This window comes from Rhinoraja longicauda, chromosome 14 (assembly GCF_053455715.1).
Source record: "Rhinoraja longicauda isolate Sanriku21f chromosome 14, sRhiLon1.1, whole genome shotgun sequence".
Taxonomy (NCBI): domain Eukaryota; kingdom Metazoa; phylum Chordata; class Chondrichthyes; order Rajiformes; family Arhynchobatidae; genus Rhinoraja; species Rhinoraja longicauda.
This window is the reverse complement of record NC_135966.1, coordinates 43276947-43298024: the sequence shown is the minus strand read 5'-3', so window position 1 is coordinate 43298024 and position 21078 is coordinate 43276947. Positions and strand designations below refer to the sequence as shown.

The 21078-nt window shown below is 43.3% G+C and overlaps 1 protein-coding gene across 1 annotated transcript in view; it reads right to left on the bottom strand.

Moving 5' to 3' along the window:
* Window positions 1-21078, bottom strand: part of LOC144599948 (kazal-type serine protease inhibitor domain-containing protein 1-like) — a 52409-nt gene that overhangs the window by 6635 nt on the left and 24696 nt on the right. The window contains exons 2-3 of the mRNA XM_078411226.1: window positions 12501-12661; window positions 9643-9790 (exon numbers count right to left, since the gene is read on the bottom strand). Of these exons, the coding sequence (XP_078267352.1) occupies window positions 9643-9790; window positions 12501-12661 (309 nt within the window). The remainder of the gene's footprint in view (window positions 1-9642; window positions 9791-12500; window positions 12662-21078) is intronic.

The following is a 21078-nucleotide window of genomic DNA, read 5'->3' as shown; positions in this document are numbered from 1 at the left end:
TCCTGCTTTCTCCCCATACCCCCTGACTCCGCTATCCTTAAGAGCTCTATCTAGCTCTCTCTTGAATGTATTCAGAGAATTGGCCTCCACTGCCCTCTGAGGCAGAGAATTCCACAGATTCACAACTCTCTGACTAAAAAAGTTTTTCCTCATCTCTGTTCTAAATGGCCTACCCCTTATTCTTAAACTGTGGCCCCTGGTTCTGGACTCCCCCAACATTGGGAACATGTTTCCTGCCTCTAACATGTCCAACCCCTTAATAATCTTATACGTTTCGATAAGATCCCCTCTCATCCTTCTAAATTCCAGTGTATACAAACCTAGTCGCTCCAGTCTTTCAACATATGACAGTCCCGCCATTCCGGGAATTAACCTAGTAAACCTATGCTGCACGCCCTCAATAGCAATCCTAGTCAATTTATCAGCTAATATGAGCAAGGTTTGCTCTCGGGCAGCAGCTTGTCGGGGAGTGGCCTTGTCGAGGGAAGTGCCTTGTGAGAAAAAGTGTGAGTCTTTGGCTTGAGAGTCTTCGGCGAGGAGGCTGAGGGAGGAGACTACGCCAAAGGTTGGAGAGCGTGAGACACAGTTAAGAAATGACAGATAAGCTGAAACAGAATGATACTTGCAGGATGTGGGAAGTCAGGGACACTGCTGGTGCCTCTGGCTGCTCCAACTGTGGAAAATGTGTCCAGGTTCCGCTCCTCAAGGACCGTGTCGGGGCACTGGAGGGGCAACTGGATGACCTCAGGATCGTCTGGGAAAACGAGAGTTTCCTGGACAAGACCGACAGCGAGATCGTTACACCGAAAATACCGGAAGAGAGAAGGTGGGTGACGATGAGGAAGGGAAGGAAGCTTGGAGTACAGGAGACCCCAGGGGATGTACCTCTTGAAAACAGGTTCACCCTCATGGAAGCTGTTGGGCAGAAGACACTGCCAGTCTGAGCGGCAGACAAGTCTGTGAGGCAAAACGTGGCCAAAAAGGCAGACGTCAGGCAGAGAGGGGACTCCATAGTGCGTGGTACAGATGGGGGTTTCTGCGGCAACAGGTGGGATTCGAGGATGGTGTGTTGCCTCCCTGGTGCCAGTATCCAGGACGTCATGGACCGAATGCAGGGCATCCTCAAGGGTGAAGATGAGCAACCAGAAGTGGCAGTGCATGTCGGAACAAATTACGTCGGGAAGAAGAGGAAAGAGATTCTCCAGTGTGACTTTAAAGAGCTTGGAAGAAGGCTAAAAAGCAGGACCTCCAGGGTGGTTATCTCTGGATTGCTTCCAGTTCCTCGTGCTGTTGAGGGCAGGAACAGGGAGATCGGGGATCTGAATGTGTGGCTGAGGAGCTGGTGCTGGGGGCAGGGATTTAGATTCTTAGACCACTGGGAACTTTTTGGGGGTAAGGGTGAATTGTACAAAAGGGACGTGTTGCACTTTAACAGGCAGAGGACCAGCATTCTGGCAGGCAGGTTTGCCACTGCTGCACGGGTGGGTTTAAACTAAATAGTGGCGTGGGGGAGACAAATTGGAAATACAAGGATGGAGTTAAAGGGAAAGGGAGTATAGGAAAAGTTAAGAAAGACGCCACAATTAACAGGACAGAAAGCTCACGAAGGGATAGGAGGCCAAATGAAATAGGAATTGATGTGAAAGGTGAGATGAGTAATGGATTAATGGTATATATGAATGCGCGAAGTTTAAGAAGTAAAGTGGGTGAGCTTGGTAGATATGACATTGTGGGGATCACAGAGACATGGCTGCAGGAGAATTGGGCCTGGGGATTGGGAATTGAATATTCAGGGTTATACATCCGATAGAAAGGACTGGCATGTGGGCAGAAGAGGTGGAGTAGCTCTGTTGGTGAGGGATGAAATTCAGTCCCTTGCAAGGGGTGACATAGTGACCGATGATGTAGAGTCGCTGTGGATAGAATTGAGGAATTGTAAAGGTAACAAGCCACTAATGGGAGTTATCTACAGGCCCCCAAACAGTAGCCTGGATATAGGGTGCAAATTGCAGCAGGAGTTAAAATTGGCATGTAACAAAGGTAATGCAACTGTGGTTATGGGAGATTTCAATATGCAGGTAGACTGGGAAAATCAGGTTTGTTCTGAACCCCAAGAAAGGGAGTTTGTAGAGTGCCTCCGAGATGGATTCTGAGAGCAGCTTGTACTGGAGCCTACCAGAGAGAAGGCAATTCTAGATTTGGTGTTGTCCAATGAACCAGAGTTCATAAGGGAACTCAAGGTAAAGGAACTGCTAGGAGGTAGTGACTAAAATATGATAAGTTTTAATCTGCAATTTGAGAGGGAGAAGGTTAAATCAGAAGTGTGAGTGTTGCAGTTGAACAAAGGGGACTATGAAGGCATGAGGTCGACTGGCAAAGGATCCTAGCAGGAATGACGGTGGAAAGCAATGGCAGGAATTTCTGGGCATAATCCAGAAGATGCAGGATCATTTCATTGCAAAGAGGAAGAAAGATTCTAAGGGGAGTAAGAGGCAAACGTGGCTGACAAGGGAAGTTAGGGATGGAATAAAACTAAAAGAAAAAGTGTATAACATAGCAAAGAGTAGCGGGAAGCCAGAGGATTGGGCAACTTTGAAAGGACAACAGAAGGTAACAAAAAGGGCAATACGGGGTGAAAAGATGAAGTACGAGGGTAAGCTGACCCAGAATATAAAGAAGGATAGTAAAAGCTTCTTTAGGTATGTTAAGAGAAAAGGATTAGTAAAGACAAATGTGGGTCCCTTGAAGGCAGAAACGGTGAAATTATTATGGGAACAAGGAAAGGGCAAAAGAGTTCAACAGGTACTTTGGTTCTGTCTTCACTAAGGAAGGCACAAACAGTCTCCCAGGTGTACTAGAGGACAGAGGATCTAGGGAGACAGAGGAACTGAAAGAAATTTGCATTAGGCGAGAAATAGTATTGGGTAGACTGATGGGACTCAAGGCTGATAAATCCCCAGGGCCTGATGGTCTGCATCCCAGGGTACTCAATGAGGTGGCTCTAGAAATCGTGGATGCATTGGTGATCATTTTCCAATGTTCTATATATTCAGGATCAGTTCCTGTGAAGTGGAGGGTAGCTAATGTCATCCCACTTTTCAAGAAAGGAGCAAGAGAGAAAACAGGGAATTATAGACCAGTTAGCCTGACATCGGTGGTGGGGAAGGTGCTGGAGTCAATTATTAAAGAAGTAGTAATGGCGCATTTGGATAGCAGTAAAAGGATTGGTCCGAGTCAGCATGGATTTATGAAGGGGAAATACTGCTTGACTAATCTTCTGGAATTTTTTGAGGATGTGACAAGTAAAATGGATGGAGAGCCAGTGGATGTAGTGTATCTGGACTTTCAGAAAGCCTTTGAAAAGGTCCCACACAGGAGATTAGTGGGCAAAATTAGAGCACATGGTATTGGGGGTAGGCTATTGACATGGATAGAGAATTGGTTGGCAGACAGGAAACAAAGAGTAGGAATAAACAGGTCCCTGTCAGGATGGCAAGCAGTGGCGAGTGGAGAACTCAATGCTCGGTGCTGGGGCCGCAACTGTTTACAATATATATATTAATGATTTGGATGATGGAATTAAAAGTAACACTAGCAAATTTGCAGATGACACAAAGCTGGGTGGCAGTGTGAACTGCGAAGAGGATGCTAGGAGGTTGCAGGGTGACTTGGACAGGTTGAATGAGTGTGCAGATGCATGATAGATGCAGTGTAATATAAATAAATGTGAAGTTATCCACTTTGGCGGCAAGAACAAGGAGACGGATTATTATCTCAATGGTGTCAGATTAGGAAAAAGGGAAGTGCAACGAGACCTGGGTGTCCTTGTAGTACAGTCACTGAAAGTATACATGCAGGTACAGCAGGCAGTGAAAAAAAGCTAATGGCATGTTGGCCATAACGAGAGGATTTGAGTGTAGGAGTAAAGAGGTCCTTCTGCAGTTGTACAGGGCCCTGGTGAGACCACATCTGAAGTATTGTGTGCAGTTTTGGTCTCCTAATTTGAGGAAGGACATCCGTGCTATTGAGGCAGTGCAGCATAGGTTCATGAGGTTAATCCCTGGGATGGCGGGACTGTCATATGAGGAAAGATTGGAAAGACTGGGCTTGTATTCACTGGAATTTAGAAGGATGAGAGGGGATCTTATTGAAACATATAAAATTATAAAAGGACTGGACAAGCTAGATGCAGGAAAAATGTTCCCAATGTTGGGGGAGTCCAGAACCAGGGGCCACAGTCGAAGAATAAACGGGACGCCATTTAAAACTGAATGAGAAAAAACTTTTTCACCCAGAGAGTTGTGAATTTGTGGAATTCTCTGCCACAAAAGGTAGAGGCCAATTCATTGGATGAATTTTAAAGAGAGTTAGATAGAGCTCTAGGGGCTAGCGGAATCAAGGGATATGGAGAGAAGGCAGGCACAGGTTACTGATTGTGGATGATGCAGCCATGATCACAATAAATAGCGGTTCTGGCTCGAAAGGCCAAATGGCCTCCTGCACCTATTTTCTATGTTTCTCAGGTAGATTGGCAGATCGGGAATTCATCCTTGGAACATGTGAGGTTCATTTAAGTGTCTGATAACAGCAGGGAAGGTTCTGGTGGTACATGCTTTCAAGTTTTTGTTTCTTCTGCCTATCGGGAGAGGGGAGAAGAAATAATGTCTTGGGTACGAATTGTTCTTGATTGTGTTGGCTGCATTTCTGAGACAGCGTGAAGTGCAGATGGAGTCAATGGTGGGAGGTTTGGGCAGGTCTTGGGCATACCAGCTGCCATGCCAATTTTTGGTGCATCGGGATAGGATGCTTTCTAAGGTGCATTTATAGAAATTGGTAAGAATCAATGGAGTCATGCTGAATTTTCTTAACCAAGAAGTTACTTTGATGTGCGAATGCTTCCACTTTTGGGTCAGATGGTTGTGGGTTTGAACAACCAAGGCAGTCATGGGTGAGATTATTCTCATTTGAAAGGATATTTTGCTAACTCACTTAGGTAAATGTAAAAGATTCCATAGCACTATCATTAAGAAGAGAGAGCAATTCATCCCAGTGCCTTATGGTACCGTCACACGGCAGTAAGGGCTGCTGCCTCAAAGCTTCACTGACCCAGATGCAGTCTTATCTCTAGTGCCATCGGCTTTTCTCCCTGTGACTGAATGGGCTTCTTCTGGGTGCTCCAGTATCCCCCTGAATCCCTGTAGTTGAAACTTCAGCTTTGTTTCTGGGTCTATAGATGCTGCCTGATGTGCTGAGCCTCTGCAGTCACTTTTATTTTTATGAACTAACCTTAACATAAGAGGCCACCCTGAAGGAATAAAGATAAGCACTTTATTGCACAAAGGATTTCGGGAACCTATAGTTCTCTTCCCACAGAAGGACATGGTCATTGGATCTCGTGGAGCGTTCGCAATTAGGTTTGATGGAATTTTGTTGATGATCAGTTACTATTTCATTCAGTGAGGTCAAGGGAGTGAATCCTTCTGTTTCTCAGTTCCTCCCTGTCCAAGTGTGTCGAATCCAAATTCTTGAAAATTCAGTGTCTTTAAGGAGAGACTATCTTTAATTAACAACTAAAATATTTGTGTCTGGAAGCATTTGTGCACAAAATGATTTATTTATAACAAACAATTAAGCAGACCGGATAATCAAGGGCCCATTGTGCTTCCTTGATAATACTTTAAGCTTCTACATGTAGGTCCCTTGCAGTAGACATGTAGGTCCCTTGCAGAAGACATAAACCGTCTGCCGGAAATAGCGGGGGACCGGGGGTCTAATGAGATGGAGGAACTGAGGGAAATCCAGGTTAGTCGGGAAGTGGTAAATCCCCAGGGCCAGATAGGCTGCATCCCAGAGTGCTTAAGGAAGTAGCCTCAGAAATAGTGGATGCATTAGTGATAATTTTTCAAAACTCTTTAGATTCTGGAGTAGTTCCTGAGGATTGGAGGGTAGCTAATGTAACCCCACTTTTTAAAAAGGGAGGGAGAGAGAAAACGGGGAATTATAGACCAGTTAGCCTAACATCGGTAGTGGGGAAAATGCTAGAGTCAGTTATTAAAGATGTGATAGCATCACATTTGGAAAGTGGTGAAATCATCGGACAAAGTCAGCATGGATTTACAAAAGGCAAATCATGTCTGACGAATGTTATAGAATTTTTCGAGGATGTAACTAGTAGAGTGGATAAGGGAGAACCAGTCGATGTGTTATATCTGGACTTTCAGAAGGCCTTCGACAAGGTCCCACATAGGAGATTGGTGTACAAACTTAAAGCACACGGTATTGAGGGTTCAGTGTTGAGGTGGATAGAAAATTGGTTGGCGGACAGGAAGCAAAGAGTAGGAATAAACGGGTCCTTTTCGGAATGGCAGGCAGTGACTAGTGGGGTACCGCAAGGCTCAGTGCTGGGACCCCAGTTATTTACAGTGTATATTAATGATTTGGACGAGGGAATTGAATGCAACATCTCTAAGTTTGTGGTTGACACGAAGCTGGGTGGCAGTGTTAGCTGCAAGGAGGATGCTAGGAGGCTGCAGAGTGACTTGGATAGATTAGGCGAGTGGGCAAATGCATGGCAGATGCAATATAATGTGGATAAATGTGAGGTTATCCACTTTGGCGGCAAGAACAGGAAAGCAGAGTATTACCTGAATGGTGAACGATTAGGAGAAGGGGAGATGCAACGTGACCTGGGTGTCATGGTGCACCAGTTATTGAAAGCAAGTGTGCAGGTGCAGCAGGCAGTGAAGAAAGCGAATGGTATGTTGGCATTCATAGCAAGAGGATTTGAGGTTAGGAGCAGGGAGGTTCTACTGCAGTTGTACAGGGCCTTGGTGAGACCGCACCTGGAGTATTGTGTGCAGTTTTGGTCTCCTAATCTGAGGAAAGACGTTCTTGCCTTAGAGGGAGTACAGAGAAGGTTCACTAGATTGATCCCTGGGATGGCGGGACTTTCATATGAAGAAAGACTGGATAGACTAGGCTTGTACTCGCTGGAATTTAGAAGACTGAGGGGGGATCTTATAGAAACATATAAAATTCTTAAGGGGTTGGAGAGGCTAGATGCGGGAAGATTGTTCCCGATGTTGGGGGAGTCCAGAACCAGGGGTCACAGCTTAAGGATAAGGGGGAAGTCTTTTAGGACCGAGATGAGAAAACATTTCTTCACACAGAGAGTGGTGAGTCTGTGGAATTATCTGCCACAGAAGGTAGTTGAGGCCAGTTCATTGGCTATATTTAAGAGGGAGTTAGATGTGGCCCTTTTTGCTAAAGGGATCAGGGGGTATGGAGAGAAGGCAGGTACAGGTTACTGAGCTGGATGATAAGCCATGATCATATTGAATGGCGGTGCAGGCTCGAAGGGCCGAATGGCCTACTCCTGCACCTATTTTCTATGTTTCTATGTTTCTATACTGTAAATTTATTTCATGCACGGAGGGCCCTAGACATGGGTGTTGACATTTAATGGGTTGCAGTCGGCGGTGGAATGCTCCTGCTTGGTTTATCTTGCCTGCAGACATGCTGGTCACTCAGGCAGAAGCAAGCTGCCATGGCAGTTGTGAACACTACTTCCGGACAACTTGAATCCACCTGCCTCAAAAATCTCCAAGCCACAGAGTCCAGCTCTGGGAACCGATTCATGAAAATTGTCTTAAATCCCAAAGGATGTTGGGTCTTCTCAGAGCCCCCCATCCCCATCTACTCCCAATATTTAAGAATTAGGCAGATAGATTTCCAGAGACAAGAAACATCAAGAGGTAACAAAAAGAGCAAGAATATTGGGACAAAGGATTAGTCATGATTGTATTCGGTGGCGTTTGAAGGTCGAAGTGGACTACTACTTCTCCTATTTTCTATGTTTTGTATTGTAATCCCCAAGTTCAGATCAGGACCTATTGATCTCCTGTCTGACACACCTCTGGGCACAGAACTGCCAATCCCCACCAGCAGCATCCCCTCCCACCACCATGACCTTTCAGGCTGAGCCCATTATCAAGCTTCAGTGCCTAATCTTTGCCATAACGCTCCCACTGATCTTCAGTAACCAACACTAGCTTCAAACCCTTGCAACCAGTCCTTTTAATGAATCATTCTGCTAAATGTTCCAACCACGGGGCCTGTGGACTTTAACATCGTTAACCACCCCGACGCGGGAGTTTCGATCACCCAGACGGGGGCTTCGATCGTCGGCTGCGGGAGCTTTGATCGCCCTGACTGCAGATGGTTTGACTGCCCCGACCGCGGGAGAACAAAGGAAGAAAGTTGAACTTTATAGCCTTCCATCACAGTGAGGAATATGGAATCCACTGTGATGGATGTTTATGGTAACTTTTATGTGGTTCGTGTCTGGTTGCTTTTCACTTAGTATGGCTGTATGGTAACTCAAATTTCACTGTACCTTTATTGGTAGATGTGACAATAACCTGACCTAGAAACCTTGAACTGACTCTTTTTCCAATTCTGCAGAGATCCTCACTCAACAGGTTAATCTCAAAATCTCTTCACCAATCCTTTCAATCACCCCACCACCACCATGATCTTCAGCAGGCAATACTTGCCCCCTACCCATCTACACTTCATCCTCACTTGAAGCCCCTTTCAAACAATCTCTCAAGGCTGAACCTGGTCAAGGCTGAACCTGGTCCCTGCTTCTTACACTGTGTCCTGGGCATTATATAATTTTCCTGCAGTTTGCCTGCCTTGCGCCATCATGTGAATATGGTCAAATAGAAATTATTCATTTTCTGGCCATTGATAATGTAACAGAAGGTAGAAATACGCAGTAATGTGATGTTGTGTCTGTGGACTTTCAAAAGATATTTGACATGTTAACTTTGTCAGTGTGGTTGCAATACAGTTGACTATCAGCGTGGAGAGAGATTTGGTTAAGGATAGAAAATATTGTGGTTTATGCACTTTCCCAGGGTTCATCACCACAGCTGGTATGCTGTCTACATACATTTAGTAATTCAGACGAGAGAAACAGTGTACAATTTTGAAGTTTAAAGGTATCAAAAAAGGGTCTTAAACAGAAAGGAAAAAGAATGACAGATGAGATGCAATGCAGAAAATAGTGAGGATATAGAATTTGTTGGAAAGGACAATGATAAATAATACGTTAAATAGTATAATTTAATGTGCATACAACAAGATTTCCAGGAATTTTTCCAGGGTTAAGTGATTGCTGCTGTATGGAAAGACTGGAGAAGCTAGGGGTATTCTCCTGAGAGCAGAGAAGGCTAAAAGGATATTTGATTGTTATTTATAAAAAGGAGGAGCTGTTCACAATTATTGAAACATAGGCAATGATTTAAGAAAAATCTAACCAAGAGCTACATGAGGAGGGAATTTTTGTTGAGCAACTACTTGATAGAATTTCCACTTTCAAAAGGGAAAAGTACAAAGAAAAAATGATGAAATGCCAAAGAGTGCGACTGACCAGATTGATCTTTGGAAAAACTCTCAGAGACTTGATGGGTTGAAAAGCCTCTTCCTGTACTATATTATTGTAATATTTTTGAGATAAAGGATGGAATAATGTTGGATTAAAAAAAAGAAGGGATACTTTATCCAGAATGATATTTGTTTCAGTTAATGGTTAAATCTTAATGTGAGATTGAACTGGATTCCGTTACTTCATCTTACCAGGATCATTGACGCTCAAACGTGCAGAGGCGTGAGCTTCTCCATACTTATTCCATGTGTAACAAATGTAGATTCCCTCATCAGACTTCTTCAAACCCTGAATCTGCAACCATCCAGTGATACCATGTCGCTCTGGGCCTCCTCGAGCCTGTGGAAATATATAAAACAGGGAATACGAATTGTTGTTCTTCATGTGATCATTCCTCCTGCCACCCTTCCTGCTCAAAAGGCAGCACTGTGATAGCACTGTGTGGGTTGATGCACAGAGTCTCTTGCCCAAAGTAGGTGAATCAAGGACCAGAGGACAGAGGTTTAAGGTGACGGGGAAAAGATTTAATGGGAATCTAGGGGCTAACATTTGCACACAAAGGGTGGTGGATGTATGGAACAAGCTGTCAGAGGAGGTAGATGAGGCAGGGGCTATCCCAATATTTAAGAAACAGTTAGAAAGGTACATGTATAGGGCTGGTTTGGAAGTATATAGACCAAATGCGGGCAGGTGGGACTGGTGTAGCTGGGACATGTTGGCCAGTGTGGGCAAGTTAGGCCGAAGGACCTGTTTCCACACTGTATCACTCTATGAGTATGAGAAGGTGCGAAGGAGATTCACCAGAATGTTGTCCAGTATGGAGTGTTTCAGTTGTGAGGAGAGACTGGAGAGGCTAGGCCTCTTTTTCTGCAGTGGAGGATGTTAGGAACACTGTGATTAAGGTACACAATTATGAGGACTCTAGATTGAGATAACCTGAAGGGATTTTTTCCCAATACCAGAAGTAGACAAAACTAGAGGACAGAAATTTAGGGTACAGGGTAGGAGACTTCAAGGGGAGCTGAGAGGGGACCTTTTCCACTCACAGTTGTGATGACCTGGAATACACTGAAGCTAGGTTGCTGACAGTTTTTAAGAAGTGTTTAAATGAGCACAAGAATCCCTTAGGCAATGAAGGTCTATGGGCCAGGTGCTAGAAGATAGGAATAATATGGCCGCGTGGCCACTGGCTAGCATGGACATGATGGGCCGAAATATCTGTTTCGGCCCACCATAGCTGGCTCAGAATAGCTGCAGTATCACAGCATGGTTTGGATGCATCGCACCATGGTTTCGGAAAAGCTCCATCCAAGACTGCAATAAATTGCAGTGAGTTGTGGACGTAGCCCAGACCATACACAAACCAACCTACCTTCCATTGACTCCATCTATACTTCACGCTGCCTCGGCAAGACCACTCGCATAATCAAGGACAAATCTCACCCCAGTCACTCCCACTTCTCCCCTCTCCCATCAGGCAAGTCGTACAGTAGTGTAGAAACACACACCTCTAGATTCAAGGGCAATTTCTTCCCAGCTGTTTTCAGCAACTGAACCATCCTATCACCAACTAGTCCTGACGTACCATCTAACTCTAATAAAGTCCAATGAAGTCCGATTAAAGATAGTGCGAAGATCTCGCACTATCTTTAATCAGACTTCACTGGACTTTATTTTGCACTGAACGTTTATCCCTTTATCCTGTATCTGATTTCACTGGAACTTGCTTTTTAAATCACAAGCAACGTGCTTCTTCAACTTTGGCATCTTTTACATCTCCTACTGCTTTCACTCCAAATTCAAGAATGTCCTTCGGAAATGTTTTGCCTCCCTCTCCTCCTGAACAGGCTTCTTAAAACATGTTTCTCTGATCACACATCCTAATAATTCTTTCACTCACTTTTTCAATTGGTTACCTGTGAAATGCTTTGTAAATTTCACAATATTAAAGGTACCATTGAGCCGTGTATTATTGGTGCTATTTCAATTTATTTTGCGTTGCTGTCTTTAAATCATCAGATGTTGTGCAAGTCATTGGTGAGGCCATACCTGGAATATTGAGTTCAGTTTTGGTCATCCTGTTATAGGAAAAATGTTAAGCTGGAAAGGGGGCAGAGTAGGTTTACAAGAATGTTGCCAGGACTTGACAGTCTGAGCCATAGGGAGAGCAGGCTAGGAATTTCTTCCTTGGCGTGCAGGAGGATGAGGGGTAATCTGTAGAGGTATATAAGATCATGAGAGGAATAGATAGGATAAGTGCACACTAGATAAATGGTCTTTTACCCAGAGTAGAGGAATCACGAACCAGAGTTTATAGGTTTAAGATGACGGGGGAAAGATTTAATAGAAACTTGATTTAATAGAAACCTAAAAAACATTTGCACAGGTACATTGATAGGATAGGTTTCAAAGGATATGGGCCAAATGGAAACAGGTGGGACTAGTGTAGATGGGGCATGTTGGTCGGCATGGGAAAGTTTGGCTGAAGGGACTGTTTCCATGCTGTATGACTATGATTCCTTCATGAATTCAAGCCCCATTGTACAAACATAACTACATAATTCAAGCCACAACTCTAAATGGAACAAAGAGGGAGTGCTGAAATTACTGCAGGCGTTGGCTTCCCAATGATATTTTAGACTAAGGCTTTTGAAGACTCTTGGTTGGATTTAAGAGATCTTATGACAGCACTTGATGAAGAGCAGACGATGTCTCCCAGGCTCTTAACTAACACTTATCCCACATCTAACATTATTAGAACAGAATATCCTTTCCCCAACAGCTGTAAATGTCAGAAATCAATTAAACATTTCATAATTCAGAGCGATAATTAAAGGTAAAGGGTAAAGGTGGATCAATGGAATTGAGGGGCAGATTGATCGGTTGTTAAGGTTCCACCAATTCATCTTTTGGTGTTTCAAGAACTTTAATCATTTGAAATAAATTTTGACATGTAGATTAAGAAATTAATTTAAATATATTTATTTTATTCATCCTGTGGGAATGAACACTGAAGCTCCCTTCCCAATTTGCAGAGCAGATTCTTCACCTGAACAGAGATATGTGCATCATCTCCAGGCAGGAAGTTTTCATTCCCTTTCTTCCTCCATTCCACCAGGGCCATGGGATTAGCTGACACTTCACAGCTGAAGGTGACATAATTGCCTGCAACATTATGTGTGTTGCGAGGAGGCATGGCAATCCATGGAACTAGAACATAGAACACATATAGAACAGTTCAGCACAAAATAGGCCCTTCGACCCTGGAGTATTGTGTGCAGTTTTGGTCTCCTAATTTGAGGAAGGACATCCTTGCTACTGAGGCAGTGCAATGTAGGTTCACAAGGTTAATCCCCGGGATGACGGGACTGTCATATGAGGAAAGATTGGAAAGACTGAGCTTGTATTCACTTGAATTTAGTAGGATAAGAGGGGATCTTAAAGAAACGTATAAAATTATAAAAGGACTGGACAAGCTAGATGCAGAAAAAATGTTACCAATGTTGGGGTAATCCAGAACCAGTGGTCACAGTCTAAGAATAAAAGAATACAATTTAAAACTGAGATGAGAAAAAACTTTTTCATCCAGAGAGTTGTGAATGTGTGGACTTCTCTGCCACAGAAGGCAGTAGAGGCCAATTCACTGGATGAATTTAAAAGAGAGTTAGCTAGAGCTCTAGGGGCTAGCGGAATCAAAGGATATGGGGAGAAGGCAGGCACGGGTAACTGTTTGTGGATGATCAGCCATGATCACAATGAATGGTGTTGCTGGCTCGAAGGGCCAAATGGCCTCCTGCACCTATTTTCTATGTTTGTATGACCCAAACATGATGACGTTAATCTCCTCTGCCTGCACGTAATCCATATCCTCTCATTCCCTGCATATCTATGTGCATATCTAAAAGTATTTTAACACCACTATTGTCTCTGCTTCCTTCAGCAGCTGGCAGTGCATGTCTAGCACCCTCCACTTTCTGTGTATAAAAACCTACCCTGCCCATCTATATACTAAAACTCTCGTTTGTTTGTTTATTTGTGATCGAACTACAGCCAAAACGGTAGCTTGACAATTTTAGACCCACCTTACTCACCGTCGTCGCTTTAATGGTAAAGCAAGTCGTTTTATTGAAATCGGTGTTATATTTTTTAAGTTATTCACATTTTAAAGTTTAAATCTATCTCCTAGGGAGGGAGGAGGGAGGGAGGGAGGGGGTGGGGGGGAGGGAGGGAGGGGGGAGGAGGGGGGATAAGGGATGTTGAGGGGGATGGAGATGGGGAAGGGGAAGTGGGGAGGGGAGAGGGGGAGGGGAGGGTGCTGCACCAATGCAGGAGAGGTTTGGGCCCAACTTGGTCTAGTTTCCTTTAAATTTTCACCTCTGATTTTAAAGCTATACCCTCTAGTCATTGACATTTCCAAACAGAGAACTTGGTTCTGACAGTCTACCCTATCTGTACCTCGTAGAATTTTATATACTTCTATCAGATGTTGAATGTAAAGAGTAACAGTTGCAAGTACTTTAACACTTCCTGAAATAGCTTCCATCCCACTATCCTTTCCCATTCAGTCCACGCCCAGGTTTCACCCTTGGTAGACACAAATGCTGGGGTAATTCAGCGGGACAGGCAGCATCTCTGGAGAGAAGGAAGTGATGACGTTTCGGGTCGAGACCCTTCGGCTCAGCTTGTGGACCATTTGTCTTTGCCATAGTATCATCACATATTGTAGCCTAAATATTTAAATGCTACACTATTGGAAGTGGTGGCTTTTGGATGAAGTTATTTAGTTAAGGGATTCCCTGATATGTCTTGAAGATAAACAGGTGTTTTTCCTTTGGTTTCCTGGGGAATATTAAGCAACAACTTAAATAGTTGTAGAAACATGGAAATGCAGATGCTGGAGTACAAAAGGTCTGAAGAAGGATCTCGACCCAAAATGTCACCAATCCATGTTCTCCAGGGATGCTGCCTGACCCACTGAGTTACTCCAGCACTTCGTGTCTCTAACAAATAGACGAGTTTATAGGTATTTGTGCGACTTTGCTGCGTACATGTTGGCTGCATATTTGCCCACATAAAAACTGTCAAAACGCTTCATCAGAAGATCCAATCGGCATGTACAGTAAGTAAGCCAATGTTACTGAGGTCATGGGGAATTTTAACATGCAGCTAGACTGGGGAAAAACAAGTTGGTACCAGATCGCAACGGAAGGAATATGTAGAATGCCTACGAGATGGCTTCTTAGAGCAGCTTGTGGTTGAGACTAGTAGGGAAAATGCAATTCTGGATTTGATTAGGGAGGTTAAGGTAAAGAAACTCCTAGGAGGTAGTAACCATAATATAAAATTAAACCTGTAGTTTGAGAAGCAGAAGGTGAAATCAGATGTGCAGGTATTATTGTTTGGTAAAAGTAACTACAGAGGCATGAGGGAGGAGCTAGCTAAAGTTGATTGGAAGCAGGGACTCTGCAGAAGGAATGACGTGGGCAGCAATGGCAGGGGTTTCTGAGAGTAATTCGGAAGACATAGGATCTTTATCATCCCAAGAGGAAGAAAGATTCTAAGGGGAGAATAAGGCGACCGTGGCTGACAAAGGAAGTCAAAGATAGCATAAAAATAAAAGAGAAGGCATATATTATTGCAAAGTTTAACAGGAAACTAGAGGATTGGGAAGCTTAAAAACCAACTAAAAAAGCTGGGCAGAAAAGAAGAAATATAAAGGTAAGCTAGCCGCTAATATAACGGAAGATGCCAAAGGTACCTTCAGATAGAAAGAGAGTAAAAGAGAGGCAAGAGTGGACATTGGACCACTGGAAAATTATGCTGGAGAAGTAGTAATGGGGAATAAAGAAATGGTAGGCAAATTGAATACATTTTTTGTGTCAGTCTTCACAGCGGAAGACACCAGGAACGTGCTGGAAATTCAAGAGAGTCAAGGGGTGGAAGTTAGTGGAGTGCCTATTACTAAGGAGAAGGTACTTGGGACATTGAAAGGTCTGAAGGTAAATAAGTCACCTGGACCAGATGGACTATACTCAAGCGTTCTGAAAGAAGTAGCTTTAGAGATTATGGAGCCACTTGTAGTGATCTTTCAAGAATCACTAGAGTCAGGAATAGTCCCAGATGACTGGAAAATTGCAAATGTAACTCCACTGTTTAAGAAGGGAGAATGGAAATCAAAAGAATGGAAATTATAGGCGGTTAGCCTGGCTTTAGGTTGGATTTAGATTTTAGAGAGCATCATTAAGGATGAGGTTTCGGAGTACATGAAGCACAGGATAAAATAGGCCAAAGTCAGCCTGATTTTGTTAAAGGGAGATCTTGCCTGACAAATCTATTGGAATTCTTTCAGGAAGTAAAAACCAGGATAGACAAAGGAGAATCAGTGGATGTTGTTTCCTTGGATTTTCAGAAGGTGGTTGCTAAGGTAGCATGCGTAAGGCTGCTAAACAAGATGAAAGCCCATTGTATTAGACTCTAGAGGGAAGATACTAACATGGATAGAAGATTGGCAGTGGCAGAAGGCCAAGAGTGGGAATAAAGGGGGCTTTCTCTGGCTGGCTACCAGTGACCAGTGGTGTTCCGCAGGAGTCGGTGTTGAGCCCTCTACTTTTCACGTTGTATATTAATGATTTGGATGATGGAATTGATCACTGTGGCCAAATTTGCAGATGATATGAAGATAGATGGAGGAGCAAAATAGTGTTGAGGAAGCAGGGACTCTGCAAAAGGACCTGGACAGGTTAGGAGAGTGGGCAAATAAGTGGCAGGTGGAATACAGCACAGCAAAGTATGCGTTTATGCCCTTCGATAATAGGAATAAAGGAGTAGACTACTTCTAAATGGGGAGATGATTAAAACAATCAGAGATGCAAAGGGACTTGGGAGTGCTGGTGCAGGATTCAATAAAAGGTTAATTTGTAGGTTGAATGCGTACTAAGGAAGGAAAATGCAATGTTAGCATTCATTTTGAGAGGACTAGAATATAGAAGCAGGGATGTAATGCTAAGGCTTTGTAGAACCATATTTGGAGTATTCTGAGAAGGTCTGGGCCCCATATCTGAGAAGGGATGTGCTGGCATTGGAGATGGTCCAGAGGAGGTTTATGAGAATGATCCTGGGAATGATTGAGTTAACGTATGATGAGTGTTTGAAGGCTCTTGGCCTGTGCTTGCTGGAGTTTAGAATAATGTGGGGGGGTCTCATTGAAACTTACCAAATAATGAAAGGCTTGGATAGAGTGTGTGTGGAGATGACGTTTCCTTTATTGGGAGAGTCTAGGACCAGAGGGCATAGCCACAGAATGAAAGGACGTACCTTTAGAGAGGAGATGTGGAGGAATTTCGTTAGCCAGGGGGTGGTGAATCTGTGGAATTCATTGCCACAGAAAGCTGTGGAGGCTGCAAGAGTATCAAAGGTTGAAGTGAGAAGGGATGAATAGTGTTGAGAGGGAAAGATAGATCAGCCATAATTGAATGATGGAGCTCGATGGGCCGAATGGTCTCATTCAGCGATATGATTTATGAACTTATTAACTCCTAAAGGTCTTTGAAGCACTTTGAAAAGCCCTGCTGTTGTGAAACCGGCTATATAATTGCAATTTGTTCTTTGCCATCAGAGATCCATGGTGTAATTGCTCATATTCCTTAAACTTTTCCCTGGAGCATGGTGTGAAAATATTTGCAGACTGACGAACAGCCTGATAAGTTATAATATGAACACACCTTCCATGCATGGAGCAGTGAGATCTGTATTGTGAAAGGTTTTACAAGCTGTTATAAATCATGCAAGTGGAATAGGAGCAATGAGGGGCACTCACAGTAAGCATAGGCAAGGATCCTATTTATGTCAATTCAGAAATAGTCCACTTGCTGGAACTGTTTGAAAGGGATTATGCACAATTTACAGCCATTCAATCTGCCAGATCCAGACTGATGTTAATACTCCACTCTAGCCTCTAACCATCTTTCTTTATATCCAACCCAATCTACATATCACGTTATTCCCTTTCTCTTATATCAATTTACCTACCCAGCTTCCAGTTTCAGTGTTCACAATTATTCCGCATTGATGCTAGTCTCATAAAATCATGTCTCTCTGTGTAAAGAGATGTCTTCTGAATCTCGATTTGGATTTATTAGTCACTTTCATATTAACAGTGGACACAATTTTGGATTTTTCTTCAAGTGAAAACTTCTTATGCCTATTTTCTTAAAACACTTCATAATTTTAAAGACCTTTATCAAATCACTCCTCAATATCTTTCCAGCGATATAAAGACCAGCCGATTCAACCTTTCCCCATGGTCATGATCTGTCATTTCTGGTATTATTTTCATAAATCTTTTTTTAATGTTGGTATTGGTTTATTATTATAGTTATGTGTACCATGATAAAGTGAAACATTTTGTTTGCGTACCATTCAGTCAAATCATACTACACATGAGGACAATCAAGCCATACACTAGTACAACTGGTAATGCATAGAGTGCAGAATATAGTGTTGCAGCATTATCGCGTTACAGTTACAGAGAGATCGCAAATTTAAAAAGTGCAAGGTCCGCATTGAAGTAGGTTGGGACATAAGGACTACATCCTATTTTATGGGAGGATCATTCAGTAGTCTGTTAGCAGTTCGGAAGAAGTTGTTCCTGAATCTGGTGGTGTATACCTTCAAGCTCTTGTATCTTCTGTCCAATGGGAGGGGGGAGGACCAGGGTAAAAAAGGTCCTTAATTATGTTGGCTGTTTTCACTAGTTAGTTTGAAGTGTAAATGTCTTTGATGGAGGGAGCACATTCTCCTCTGTCTCCACAACATGATTAAACCTACAGTATGCTATTCACCTTCTCCCTGCCTGAAAAACAACTAATCACTTTCACCATCCATTATTTAACTAATTATTTCTCGATGGCATCAAAGGCCCTTTATTATCATTTGCTTCAAGTTCACTGTCAGGTCTGTTACACTTATCAATAGCCTTCTGGAAGTCCTATATCATGTCAATTATATTATCTACATCAACTCTAACCATTGGCTGAAATATTCTAAAAATTGGTAAACATCATTTTCCCGCAGCAGATCTATGCTGATGGTATAATTATTCTATTTTGTTCAAGTCAACTATTATTTAGCACATAGCACATAGCATAGGTTCAGGTTCTTCAGTTCACAATGTCTGTGCCATACATGATGCCAAGCTAAACTAATCTCATCTGCCTGCATATGATCCATACCAATCCATTTCCTGCACATTCATGTGCCCATCTAAAAGCTTCTTAAACGGCATTATCGTATCTGCATCCACCACTATCCCTGGTAGTATGTTCCAGGAACCCACCACCCTCTGGATAAAAACTTGCCCTGCACATCTCCTTTAAACTTTGCACTTCACACCTTAAAGCTATGCCCGCCAGTCTTTGACATTTCCACCCTGGGAAAAAGTTTTTGATTGTCTATCTATGTCACTCATAATTTAATATACTTTTATCAGGCCTCCCTCAGTCTCCATGCTCTAGTGAAAACAATTCCAAGTTTGTCCAACCTCTCCAATAGCTGATGCCCTCTAACCAGGCAGCATTCTGCTAAAGCTCTTCTGCACCCTCTCACAAGCCGCAACATCATTCCTGTAATGGGGTGACCTAATGCAGACTAACTAAAGTCCTATAAAGTTGCACCATGACTTCCGGACTCATACTCAATGCCCCGACTCATGAACGCAAACATACCACAAGTGTTCTTTACCATTCTATCTACTTGTGTTGCTACTTTCAAGGAGCTATGGACTTAGATCCCAAAATTCCTCTGTGCATTAATGCTGTTAAGGGTCTTGCCATTAATTATATATTTCCCCTTTACATTCGACCTCCCAAAGTGCAAAACATCACACTTGGTTGGAGTAAACGCCATCTGCCATTTCTCTGCCCATTTCTGTAGTTAGGACAACACAATGGTGCAGTTGGTAGGGCTGCTGCCTCAGTGCTAGAGACCCCGGTTCGATCCTGACCTTGGATACTGTCTGTGTGGAGTTTACACATTCTACCTGTGACCACATGAGTTTCCGCTGGTGATCTGATTTCCTCTCACATCCCAAAGACATGATTGTTTGACGGTTAATTGGCCTCAGTAAATTGTTCATAATGTGTAGGATGAGAAAGTGGGTTAACATAGTACTAGTGTGAAAGGGTGATTGAGTGTTGGTGTGGACTTGGTGGACTGAAGGTTCCATTTTCATGCTGTATCTCTAACGATTTGATCTATATCCCACTGTATACTTTGACAGCCTTCCCCACTGTCTGCAACTACCAATTTTGGTGTCAGCCACATACTTACTCATGGACCTATTTGAATATGTGAGAAGGCGTTTATATACCTCTCAAATAACGATAGTCCCAGCACAAAGTCCTGCAGAACTATACTGGTCACAGATCTCCAGCTAAAATAACACCCTTCCATCATAACCATTTGTCTTCTGTGAGTAAACCAGTACCAAGTAAATGTGGACCCCATGGATCTTAATCTTCTGGAACAGCCTACCATGGTGGACTTTATCAAATAATAATAATAATAATAATAATATTCATTTATTGTCATTGCAACGAGTACAACGAAATTAAAAAATAGCCAATCCTGACGGTGCGTACAAACATATATGCAATAAATGCAAAAACAAATAAATACATAAATACAATTAAATACAATTATATTAAGTACAAGATTTTTTAACGGTGTTGCCTAGTGCAAAGGTAGTGTTCAGTTCTCGTATGGCCCTGGGGTAAAAACTGTTCTTAAGTCTGTTTGTTCGGGATTTGATCGACCTGAAACGTCGACCAGAGGGCAAATGAACAAACAGACGGTGGCCGGGGTGGGATGGATCTTTTATTATTTTGCCTGCTCTACTGAGGCAGCGTAGGCTGAACAGGTGCTCCAGGGAGGGCAGTGAGCAGCCGATGATCTTCTGGGCCGTCGTGATGACCCTCTGAAGGGCCTTCCTGTCCTTTTCTGAGCAGCTGGCATACCATGTGGTTATACAGTATGCCAGCACACTCTCGATGGAGCAGCGATAGAAGGACAACATGAGCTTCTCCTGCAGGTTGGTTTTCCTGAGGATCCTCAGGAAGTGGAGTCTCTGCTGTGCCTTCTTTACTGTGGTGATGGTGTTGGTAGACCAAGTAAGATCCTCTGCGATGTGCGTACCCAGGAACCTGAAAGCTGGTACCCTTTCCACACAGACCCCATTGATGTAGAGTGGGTCGTAATCTCCACTGGTTTTTCTAAAGTCAATTATAAGTTCCTTTGTTTTGGAGGAGTTCAGGACCAGATTGTTCACTGAACACCATGCTGCCAGCCTTTGGATTTCATCCCTATAGGCTGTCTCATCTCCTTCTGAGATGAGTCCAACCACAGTCGTGTCATCCGCGAACTTGATGATGGTGTTGGTGGGATGGGTGGGGGCGCAGTCGTGAGTGTAGAGGGAGTAAAGGATGGGGCTCAACACACAGCCCTGTGGTGAGCCGGTGCTCAGTGTAATGGTGGAGGAGAGGTGAGGGCCTATTTTGACGGTCTGGGGGCGGTTGGTCAGGAAGTCCTTGATCCATTGGCAGATGGTTTGGGAAAAACCAAGGTCGGAAAGT